We start from the raw sequence: 12461 nt of genomic DNA, 5'->3' as shown, positions 1-12461 counted from the left end.
AAAGGGTTAGGTCCTTTCTCTTCAGAAGAAAGGTCTTGACAGCTAAAATATTGTGTTGAATTGGATACTAACTTCTTTAGACAGCTGAGGCATAGGATAACATCTGAATAGTTACAGAGAATACAGTCAGGTTTCCAGATCCTGTCTGCTGCAGTGTGGTCCTGGCAGGAATAAGCACATTGGATAGATTACAAGTGCTGAAGGCAGAAATACCAAGCTGCCAAGATCAGTATGCAAATGCTATTTTTATCTATGTACCTGAGTGGAATTAATCTCTGTGGAAGTAATTGTTTCCAGTCAGGAGATTTGGGTTCTGCCTTGCTGGAGAGCTTAAATCCAGCTTGGTTAAATTATCAGATCAGTTCTGGCTCATCAGGATGCAGGTGGGCAGAAGTACTTGTGAAGGCACTGCTCAGGTGATGGACTAAAATAGCTGAATTTTAATCAATTTGTTATTTTTATGTGGAGCACTCTGGCACTCATGTTAAGCCATGGTCTGTGGCAGAGCTGATGACCCCAAGAGCAGAGTGATCAGTGTCATAAACTCAGTTTTGCTGACAAGTGTCACTCATTGCTGTAGGAACACAATCTACACAATCTCATTCATTTTTGTGTGAATATTGTCTTACCTCTCTCATTCCTTTCTTCTAGGAAGGCAAAAAGGGAGAAGGAGAACCGATGGCAGGAAAATATCCGAAGGGAAGAGGAAGAGAAAAAGAAACGGCTGGAGGAAGAACGAATGCAGGAAAAAGTCCAAGAAAAGCTGAAAGCTGAAGAAGCAGCTGCCATGATGAGGGAAAGGGAAAACAAACAACAGCTTCTTGCAGAGGAGGAGAAAAATAGACAAGCCACGATCTCGAGGGAGGTGGAACAACAAAGGCAGAGGCAACTGGAAGAAGATAAAAGAAAACAAGAACAAATAGCAAAAGAAGCTGAGGAGAGGCGCAAGCAGAACGAGGAGATAAAAAAGATAAAAGAAGCAACCAACTCTCAAGAGGTGGAGAAACACACTTCCAAAATAAATATAAATGACAAGTTTTCAGATCTGTTGAAGCCAACAGAGGGTAAAAATCTTAAGCCACCCTGGAAAAATGAAGGTAATCTCAAAATCGTTAGACTTCTGGACTTTTACTTTCCTGAGTGTTCTTTCACTCTTCAGGTGTACTGTTATTGATGTGACCCTATGGCAGACTTCTTGCCTAAGTTACAATTAAAAAGAACCCAAACCAGCAATGTTTCCTGTCTTTGTCAGTTACAAATGATCCTATAAACTTTAGTTACTTCTGTCAGTTTTCAGCACCTATGACTCTGATGACAAATCTTCCACTGATCATGGTCAACAAATAACAGTTGTTGGGAGCAGTAATATTTTAGGTTTTTCCTAGGGCTTGCACTTTCTCTCATGAAAATAGAATGCTAATATGGAGGGGCTTTGTTCATTGGTGAGAGATGGGCAGGTAATGCTCAAAGTGATTTTTTAACAGTGAAATGTAGTTTATTTTTGCATTTCTCAATGCCTCAAATGAAAAAACACAAAAACCTGAATGACTGGACCTAACTAGTTGTGTGACTTGGAAAAATAATGCTTTAACAATATTCTCACTAAAGGCACGTTTGATTTCATCCTTCATTTGTCCTTGTCAGTTTTCATTAGCCACTTTTCTCACTGAGTTCAGCAAGGATCAAATTAGAACAAGTCTGAAAGATATTTCCACACCTCAGCTAAACCTTGTAAGACATTCCTTGTTTGCAACATCAGTCACTGACTTGGAGAATGGAGATGCAAAGAAAATCGAAATCATGATATTTTGCTATTATAGGTTTCTAAATAAAATCTTCACAACATGCTGCTGAGCACTTATTGTTGCAACAGTGGGATTTATTCAACTTGGAACATTATAGTGGTGTTAAATGAGGTTTTATTAAAGCACTGGCTTAGCCAGAGCAGCATGGCAAGGAAAGAGGAGAACATAAAAATGTCATTTTTAACAATGTCTAGCAGCTGTCCCTGCCCATGGCAGGAGGTTGAAACTAGATTACCTTTAAGGTCCCTTCCAGCCCAACCCATTCTATGTTTTTGTGATTTTTGCACTGCAGAAGTCAATGCACATTTTGTTGTCTCAGTTACATTTTCATGATGGGTGTGTTAAATTGATGCTCTGGTGATCTCCTCTGATACCTGCCCTGTGTCTGGGGCAAGAACTGATATTCCTACCAGTTGCTTGGAGTGCTGGGGCTCCAGCTGAGTGCATGTCTCAGCTGTGTCAGAGTGGTAACTGGTTTTCTTACCTTCCAGGCAAGGCAGCTGGTGCTGCAGAGTCAAGGAATTCCATTGCCTTGGTAAATTACAGAGCTCTGTATCCATTTGAGGCAAGGAACCACGATGAGATGAGCTTTAATACTGGAGATGTAATTCAGGTAACATTGGCTATTCACATTTAACTTGCAAAAATTAACCTTCTTCTCTAGCCTTGAGATGCACAAAGTCTTAAGGGTCAAAAGCCTTGTGTTGATGTATTGTAAGGTTGACTCAAAATTTAAACTGGATTGCTGCTTTATGTTTTTCTAAACAGGCGAAATTAGGATTAGTTCCGCCAAAATATTTCTCTGAGTTTTCCACATCCTAGATATGTTGACAATTTCTTTAAATATAAGAACAGTGAATGCTAAACATAAACTTTCTAAAATTAGTAGATCAGAAACAATGTAGTTGTTGCAGCTCATTGCACATGTACAAGTTGGCTTCTGAGTGTTTGCTGGAAATATGAGCATAGTTAATAGACACATGAATTATTCATTGATGGCATTTGAATTAAAATCAAATTAGTTATATAACAAGTAGATGTGAGAGGTTCTTTTGAATCTTAATGCTGTTTCCAGTGTATTCTTAACAGACATTTCTGCCTGCCTGAGCAACCTGGTCTAGTGGAAAGTGTCCCTGCTCCTGGCAGAGGGAGTGGAACCAGGTGATCTTTAAGATCCCTTTCAACCCAAACCATCCTGTGAATCTGTGATTCTCTGAGTGTTCCCTTTATCAATCCTCCCTCAGGCAGACACTTAGAGTAATTTGTTCTGTGTCCATTTATTGTAGCACTTTTTGGAATTTGCTGTCTATAATATTACAGCAGGACCATAAGATTGGAAATGCCTTGTGGCTTCTCAGTTGAAGTCTGTGTTATTTCATGTACATTAGTTATTAGCCCTTGTTTGAAAATCTTTGCCTGCAGGTGAATGGGTGAAAACTGATTTACAACCATGGTAATACAGTTTCTAATGTATAAGTGTGTGTGGTTGCTCCTCATTCAGACTGTAAGTAATACAAGTAGGTGATAAGGAAGAATTTATAAAGCTGTGTGGTACAAAATATTAAAACACTTGACTAAATTAGCTTTCAGTTTGACAGTGTTAAAGCATTTATTTGCATTTTCATAGCAGTGAGCCATGGAAGGAGGGAACAAGAGAAGTAGGTTTTGCTTTGACTTCCCTCTCAGCTGTAATTGTATCATTCAACTGCTGATAACTGATTTCAGAAATAGGCTAACAGCTGCCACCTCCTCCTCCTCTGGCATCCCAAACCCCGGCTAAGCTAACCAGCTGATAGTGTTTGATGGGCTGCTAATTTTTAGCCAATTTTCACTAACTGGCTAATTTGTAGCATAATGGAAGCTTCAGGATTGCTGTGGATGTTTAAGGATGCTCTATACTTAATCACACAGTAAATAACAGAAATTTTGGATGTGTTTTGGAAGCAGTCAGCTGACAGAGTTAATTATATCTGTGAGCAGAGCAGCAGCAGTTGTTTCCTGCTCTGCTGGGCTCACCAGCCCCTTCCTCTTGGCTGCACATTCAGCAGAATGCAGCACAAAGCACTGGCAGTTTTGGCAGGACAGGGTGGCTCAGAGGCACTGCATGACCCCCATGTGCACGTCTGGGGCCTAAAGCAGTGCAGGGTCCCTGAGGTCTGTCTGCACCTGTGTCTGAAACCAGTGCAACTGCATCATCACAGGGCAAAACCAGCTCAGTTCTGCCAGGGCAGAGTGAAAATGCTGATCCTGGTGTGGGCACTGCCCCTGCTCAGGTCAGAGAGCCAGCAGGTGCCGTCACACCAGGTACCCTGCTTGTTCCATGCTGCTAATTCTCTTTCCTTTGTATTTCTCCTCCTGTCCATAGGTTGATGAAAAAACTGTGGGAGAGCCTGGTTGGCTTTATGGGAGTTTTCAAGGACATTTTGGTTGGTTTCCGTGCAATTATGTAGAAAAAATACCAGAAGGAGAAAAAGCTTTATCTCCTAAGAAAGCCTTACTTCCTCCTACAGTATCTTTATCTACTACCTCAGCTGCTTCAGAGTGAGTTGTTGTTATGTTTGTGTTTAAATTGCTTTTTCTAAATTTAGCTGGCATATAATGTGCTGTATAGTTTCACTTGGTTTTAAATTATAAAGGCAGAAAACTTACTGAAGAACTTTCTTAAATGTCTTGGCTTGAAAAATTTGAGTATTTGATAGTCTGCTTTGAATTGTATAGAATATCAGTTTTATAGATGTTGGGAAAAAAAAGTTCTCTGCTTGAGGTACTTTATCAAATTACAACGTTTATTTACAAATATGCCTTGTGTTCAATTTGCAGACCACTTTCACCAAGTAAATCTGCAGAAGAATCTGATTACCAAAACGTCCCCTTTTCCAGCCTGAATGTTAACACAGCCTGGCAGCAGAAATCAGCTTTTACTCGTACTGTGTCCCCTGGATCTGTTTCACCTGTTCATGGACAGGTACCTTGTGCGGAACTTGATGCATTTCAGATTCATCTTAATGAAAATAATTTAAATTAAAACCAGAGCACCACACAACTTTGCTAGTTCTGGATGCGCTGAACGGGCTGCAGGATAAAGAAGCTCATCTAAATATTCTATTAGTGTGCATTGATATAATTCCAAATATTTCCAGGGACCACTGAGCAACAACACTCATCTTTCATAATTCTAAAATAATTTTCACCTACAATTAAACACAAAAGATATTTCTAACAAATAAGAAACTGAGTTGCATGCGTGCATTGATGGAAATAAAGTTATTCAGCCATCACTTAGGAATGAAGTTGCTTAACCTTCAAGAAAAGATACACCAGTGTTTGTTTTTAACAGCTGGGGCAGTGTGGTCAACCAGCATCTCTTCTGTCTTACAGGGGCAGCCTGTAGAGAACCTAAAAGCACAAGCACTTTGTTCTTGGACTGCAAAAAAAGATAACCACTTGAATTTTTCAAAGAATGACATCATCACTGTCCTGGAGCAGCAGGAGAACTGGTGGTTTGGAGAGGTACATGGAGGAAGGGGTTGGTTTCCAAAGTCCTATGTCAAGCTCTTACCTGGGAGTGAAACCAAGAAAGAGGAGTAAGTGTGACTTTTGTTGTTTTATTCATCAATTTGCAAAAAGAGGTGGTTTAGAGTGCAAAATTCTTGCAGTGCTTTAGTGTGCAGAACATAAATGCCATTTAGAATTTACACTGTGTCATTTTAGGCTTTTATTATTTCATTCTGGCAAGCCAAGTAGTGTTGGGCTCACTGCTGTGTAACCACAGTCTTGCTGGCTGAGTGCTGTGAAACATCAGTGGTGTTTGATTATTCATCAAGTGCCAGACTTTTTGTTCATTACCAGGTCTCCTCTCTTGCAGTGCAGTTGCATTCTGCCTCTAAAGGTGCCAATTTTCAAGTGACCCAAAACTAATTGTAAGCTCTGCACAGAGCAGTAGTGTGGTTTTCTTCACTTGAAAAGATTATTATGCCTGTTCTAATGCTCCAGGGTACCTGTTCATGTCTGGTTACTGCTGGGATGGCTGCACCACTGTGTGTAAATTGTTCTGGTCATGCGTTTTGCTTAAACGTCTTAGAAATTCTTTTGCATAAGAGAATTTAGAATTAGAATAAAATCTTTCATTTGCTTCTTTTGAATAACATAATTTGTGAATGTATCTCTTCCCTTTTATTGCATTATATTTTTAAGTGGTGTGCTCTTGGGTGCCATAAATATATTAAGTATCAGTAGTACTTGGCACTATTTGATAGTCAGGGAAGTCTTTGTAGTTAATTCAGAGTCAGCACCAGCTCTGATATAACCAAAGTGATCTTGGTCTCATGTGAATTGAGAGATTTGCTCTTGATCAGTCTCTTGCTAACACAAAGCTTTTCTTTTACTTCTTTCTGCAGACCAGAAGCTATTTATGCAGCTGTAAACAAAAGGCCTTATACCCAGAATTACACAGCAGGAGAGGGTAAGAGAGCATGAAAAATGTCAACTAATGCTACAGTCTGGTTCTGCTTAATGATTTGTAAATACAGTTCAGTTTGTGAGGAGTTTCTGAGCAGAACTTTGAATGCTTGTCCAAAACACACAGTGCAAATGTTCAGCTATTGATACAAAAGTACTAAAATAGGAAGGTTGTAAGTAATTCAGGTTGAGCATAGGCCTAGGTTCTCATATTGAGACTTCTGCTCAAGCATGAATATATTTCTGAAAACCCATAAGCAGAGTTCTCTTCCTGCTGTTGTCTACTGTGTTATGCTGTTCTGTAAAGACGTGAGAAACAATCTCCTGAATATGGATCATTCTCTTACAGTCAGTAAGGAGTAGAGAAAAAAATTATTATTGGAGAAGAATTTCTAGTGTATCTCCACACTTCCCTGATTATATTTTAATTGCAGCTGTATTTTTTCATTACTAAGTTGTGTACCTGTAAGAGTAAACGTGAGTTCAAGCAGGGGGGCAGGTCGGTTCACAGACTTGTTGTGAAGGTGTGATCCCTGTTATGAGCACACTGTTATGATCCCTGTTGGGCACCCAGTGGAGAAGGCTGATACCCTTGATGTGCACCTGGGGCTGCTCTGTGCCCCTCTGAAGCTGTGCCCTCCCCTGTGTGCTCCCTGCACAGAGTACATTGCCCTCTATCCCTACTCGAGCTCCGAGCCCGGTGACCTGACGTTCCTGGAAGGGGAGGAGATCCTGGTGACCCAGAAGGAAGGGGAGTGGTGGACCGGGAGCATCGATACCAGAACTGGAATCTTCCCCTCCAATTACGTCAGACCAAAAGATCCAGACGTGAGTTCAGTCTGAGAATTAACAATTCTCAATGTGTCTTCTCTCTATGTCATTCTTACACAGGGATTTTGAACAGAGGTTAATATGGTTGACAGAAAAGAAAATCCTTTGTAGCTTGAGTGCTAAATCAGAGCTGCAGCCAGTGTCACACTGCCTCTCTCTCTGTACAGGATGGTGTTTTGTTAAACACCTAGGTTAAAGTTAAAATCTCCATGTGCTTTTAGTGTAAACTGTACTGGTTTTATTGCACATTAAAGGTGGTTGTTGTTTTGTCTTTGTAGGCTTCTAGCTATGCTGGCAAAACTGGAACAATAAATAAGAAACCCGGTAAGTGACAACCTTTTAACATTTAAGGCTGTTTCTTGAGTAACTCTGAGTATTTAGGTTCATAGCAGTGTTTAATGGTGGCTGATGTTCTCAGCTGCAGGTTGTGTACCAGGATATTTCTGTGGATCCAGCTCTTACTGCAGTGAACAAATAACAAGTGCAATTACTGCTTTCTTTCCAGAAATCGCTCAGGTTACTACTGCCTATGCTGCATCAGGAACTGAACAGCTCAGTCTTGCTCCAGGACAGCTGATACTTATTCTGAAGAAAAATGCCAGTGGATGGTGGCAAGGAGAGTTGCAGGTAAGTGATTCAAGGAGGAATAATTGTAACTTCATGAATGGCAAGGAGGTGCTCTCAGGTTTAATTCAAAAAAACAACTACGCATAGAGTTATATAAAAGCTGGTCAGAAAGTTATCCTGTGTAAACCAAAGGGGAAGAGAAGCTGTATGGTGGATTTTTTTTGTTTGTTAGATTGATTGGTTGGCTTTTTTTAAACTTTGGGTTGCTGGGGATTTTATGGTTTTTTTAGAGTCGACTTTCTTGGTCACATAAAATAGTAAAACTGTCGATTAACAGGCAGGAGGAGGAAGAGATGAGTTGGCAGTTACTTAATTGGTTAGGATTTGATTGGTGAAACATTAAACTGTGAAGTTATTCTAATGAAGGAACAGGTGGGTTTGGAAGCTGGAGTTGGAAGCTTCTTTAATGCAAAAGTTCTGTTTCCACTTCTCTCCTTTCCCCACCTAAATTTAAGAATCTCCTGTTAAGGTGCCCTTGACCTCATTAGAAACTCTGGATATGATGCATGGGTGGAATAGTCATAGAACAAATTTTCAGCCCTACATTTGAGTTGTACTCTGAAATCTCACTTCAAAATTTTGGATGAACATATTAGGGTGCAGCTTTATCTGAATTGCATTGTTTTATGCTTTAGTCAGATTTTTATCTTTTGAGATTCATTTAGTAGCTGTTTAGAAGCCTGACTTCTTGTCTTTTGTTGGGAAAAATCTGTAACATATACGTTGGACTATTCAGTTTTTCAGTTGTGTAATAACCATTATGAACATTTACAGGCAAGAGGGAAAAAGAGACAGAAGGGATGGTTCCCTGCCAGCCATGTGAAGCTGCTGGGTCCGAGCAGTGAAAGAGCCACATCAGCTGCTCCTTCAGGTGAAAAAAGGAGACTTTGTATTTAATTTAGAATTTTATGTAACTATTTCAAATGTTCATGTATCTGTGAGGGTCAGGCATCCATCTTCTAGGCTTTTTAATTTTGATGGTTGCTCTGAAGAGCCATACTCTTCTCTTTTGGAAACCCCGTGTTTCCAAGTGCTAGCAAAAATTTTAGAGCTAGCAAACATTGGCAAACCGCATGGAATTACATGCACTGGTCCTTACAAAGAGGAAGACTAAGCAAATTTTCAGGTTATTTCTAAGTTTTTCCATTTGAATGGTTGGGTACAAATGAGGTTATTTCACAGAAAATGAGCTTTTTTGCTTCTGTGTGCTTAAATTATGCTGTTCTCCACAGCTATGAGTTGCTTATACAACAATTTCCTGGGTTTTACTTGACAAAACTTCCCTGTGACTAAAACAGCAACTCATGATTAGCTAATGCATGTTTCCTCTTCCTCTGCCCCATTTCCCCCACAAGTGTCTGCAGTAAGATAATCAAACTCACTCTCTTTTAAGCCAGTAAAAGAGAGAAGGATCCTTGATTATATTTTAAAGTATTTGGAAGGCCAGTAGATGCAGTCCATTCATTATAGAAGTTCACAGATATATAAAGTGGAAATAAGAATTACTGGCTGGCTCAGTTTTAAAGAAGTAAAAGAAAAGGGAAGGCAATTCTGTACCAAGATAAAATTATGTGGCATTTTTCTCATGCAGCAGTGCATGTGAGATGGTTGTTTCTTTCCTGTGGTTTTGTAAAACACTGAGAAAATAGTTTTAACACTGGTATAACTCCATTCTGCTCTTCTTTCCTTCCCAGTGTGCCAGGTGATAGCCATGTATGATTACACGGCCAACAATGAGGACGAGCTCAGTTTCTCCAAGGGGCAGCTGATCAATGTGCTGAACAAGGATGATGCTGACTGGTGGCAAGGAGAAATCAATGGAGTGACAGGTCTCTTCCCCTCAAACTATGTGAAGATGACCACAGATTCCGATCCAAGTCAGCAGTGTAAGCAACCTCTACTTTTGATTAATTTTGTTACTTCATTTCAAAGGTGCATTGCTGTTCTCTTTCTTTGTGTTTGGAATTTGGCATTCCAGGCATCAGCTGAATTGATTACTACTTCAAGTACTCTTTAAATTCTTTATTATAGTACAAAGTGCTTTAAACCCTTTTCCAGTTAACCTACCAACAACCAGCACATAGCCAACCAGCCAGTGTGGGATAGCAAGAGTGCTGTAGGGTGAGCTAAAAATACTGGATTGGGTAGGAGTTCTTCCAACAAGATTCTGGTAATTAACATGGACTGGGAAGCAGTGCAGGCACACTGCAATTACAGAACTTGCTCAAGTTTTGTAAAATAAGGAAAAGTGCTGTAGTAATTTTAACACATATATGAGTTAAGTAAAAATACCCGTAAAAAGGATAGGAAAAAGATTTTGGCATTAGCACGTGGTCTGTCCTTCCCCTGGCTCCCAGCATTCCAGCTGTCTTCCAGTCCTGAGAAACAAGAAATATGTCAGGACATAGGTTGAGGTGAAAATTACCAGCAGCAGGCTGAGAACTGGATCACAAACGGTACACCTGACAGTCAGCTTCTTTCTGCATTTTTAGCACATAAACACAGTAAAGGTTTCTGGTGTCCCCTACACACACCCTGGTTTTTTGCCCCCTGTCCCCAGAGAAAATCCTCCTCCCAGAGAAATTTAGCACAATTTTTACTCTCTCAGCTTTTCATCCTGTGATTAAACCAACTTTTACATCAGGCCACCATGATGGTGGTTTGGGAGCACACCATGATGCCAGAGTTGCTGCTTTGACACAACAGACTTTGTCCCTTCACTTGCTGTTTTCCTCCAGACAATGTTTGGAGTTCTCTTGGGATAAAAACACCCATCTGGAAATCTGGCTGAGCCTCACTCTTGTTAGCCTGTAGCTACTGTAGGATCAGTCTGCACTTCAGATTTGATCACCAAGTTGTGTCCTTACAGAAAAATTCACAAACTCATTTATGAAGGTACAGCTTGGGTTGGAAAGTAAAAATATTTTCCCTGGGTAACTTGTTATGGTTCCTAGGCAAAAGAGAGTGTGCACCATTCTTGAGGTTTTCTTTTTAGCTAAATTACTTCTGAGCTCATATTTTTATATTTTTGGTAACATATTGTTCTGGCTTTTTTTTTTTTTTTTTTTTTTTAATGTCTCTGGCCAATATGGTTGGGATGTCAGAAACTTCTGGATTTAGATTGAATTTAACATTATTTGATGAGACATAGATAAATCATTAAAATGGTCCTTTGAAAGCTTTAACTTGTTTGCAAATCTCACATTTAAAGAAACTGTATAGACTATACCAGGTGGGCTATAAAATTAAGATTCTGGCTGAGTATTAAAACTTAGGAATTTTCAAAAAGATACAGGTAACAGCTTGTCACACCAACTGTGTTATTTCAAGTTATGTTGTTGAATGTGACAAATGCAAGGTCATCACATAAACCACTGATTTTCAGCAAAAGCCATGATAAGACCATGCTGTAATTGGAAATTTTCTGGATAATGAGTAAGTTTTTCTCATTGTTTGCTGGTACATCATTAAGTTTTCCCTCAGATTTCAGTGATGTGAAATAAGAGTATTTCCATCCACATCAAACTGGCTTTTGACAAGGGTTAATGATGTGCAGATGTGGACCAGGTAATTTCTACCTGGCCATTAAACTTTTCTCTAATCACTACTCTATGAAGCAGTTCTGCAAAATCCACCTACTGGTGAACAAAGAGTATGTTGAATTTATTCTCATTTTTTCAGATTCTCTCAGGATTTCAAATAAGCTAAGTTCCACATTAGTTTTGTGCTGGAATTTGCCACTCTGTTGTGTTATAGGCATTTGGAAACTTAAGGAAAAATCCTGCCTTAAGCCCAGAGCCTGCACAAACCCAGCACAGCTCAGGAGCTCTGTTCAAATACCATTTCCCAGATTTCAGCAGGGCTGCCACTGCTGCTGGTCAGTTGTGTGAGCAGCAAGCCACTGCTCTGTAGCTCTTCTGTAACCAGAGGAATGTTTAAATGTGTCCTGAATGAGCTTCCAAACTTCCTTGGGTTTCTTTACAATATTTTTGGCTCTTGTTTAAACAGAGTAGAGAAACTGTCATGAGTATTCTTGTGAAATCACTAAGGAATTGTCCCACAGAAATGTTAATGTGGCTCTCAACAGAACAGCTTTGAGATATGAGAGAATATAATTTTAAAAATGCATTGTTGCATTTCAAAGAACTGCTGATCTGAGTATTATAATGCCTCTGTTGAATAATAGCAGTTTTTCCCTCTGTTTTTCCTAGAACAAGTATGATGGTATTGGAAAGGGAGCAGGCAAATTTGGTTTACTCAAATAGGTTTGTAGTTCAGGAAAATAGTGGTTTTTCCCTCAGATTTAAAGACCTTTGTTATCTGGAGTCTTTTCTGGGAGCTAGTAGTTGTAGCTGTAATGGCAAACTTCCCTAGCAAAGAAGGAACTGGGGTCAGTGAGATGTCCCTTCTCTTAAGTTGCTGACACAGCTCTGTGAACAGAACAAAATCACTCTTCCTCTTGGTGTAGCTGCACATGCTGGCATAGGACCCTGCAAGGAAAGAAAAACAAAATTATTTCAGAGTGTTGTAGGTTTGTTTGTCTCTTAAACACGTGGTGATTACAGAACACAGGACAGTTGAGTTGTGTTCCTGGTGACTCTGGTGGTGGTTACACTTGCTCCTGTTTTAATGACATTTTTAATAGCCTTTTTTCTAATGTTTGCACAAAAGCCAGCATAAATAATAAGTATACTCAGCAGGTTTCAAAATAGGTTTAAAATAAATCTTTGAGTGTTTGCG

General features: G+C 39.7%; 1 protein-coding gene across 7 annotated transcripts in view; it reads left to right on the top strand.

The window, feature by feature from the left end:
• The window catches only part of ITSN2 (intersectin 2), an 80147-nt gene that overhangs the window by 49208 nt on the left and 18478 nt on the right, over positions 1-12461 (top strand). For all 7 annotated transcript variants that reach the window (XM_063150933.1, XM_063150934.1, XM_063150931.1 and 4 more), the window contains 11 exons: positions 652-1097; positions 2297-2418; positions 4171-4346; positions 4626-4770; positions 5184-5389; positions 6203-6267; positions 6925-7091; positions 7373-7418; positions 7600-7721; positions 8496-8592; positions 9416-9607. In XM_063150933.1, the coding sequence (XP_063007003.1) occupies positions 652-1097; positions 2297-2418; positions 4171-4346; positions 4626-4770; positions 5184-5389; positions 6203-6267; positions 6925-7091; positions 7373-7418; positions 7600-7721; positions 8496-8592; positions 9416-9607 (1784 nt within the window). The remainder of the gene's footprint in view (positions 1-651; positions 1098-2296; positions 2419-4170; positions 4347-4625; positions 4771-5183; positions 5390-6202; positions 6268-6924; positions 7092-7372; positions 7419-7599; positions 7722-8495; positions 8593-9415; positions 9608-12461) is intronic.

Source organism: Melospiza melodia, chromosome 3 (assembly GCF_035770615.1).
Source record: "Melospiza melodia melodia isolate bMelMel2 chromosome 3, bMelMel2.pri, whole genome shotgun sequence".
Classification (NCBI taxonomy): Eukaryota; Metazoa; Chordata; class Aves; order Passeriformes; family Passerellidae; genus Melospiza; species Melospiza melodia.
This window is presented reverse-complemented; position numbering and strand designations above follow the sequence as displayed.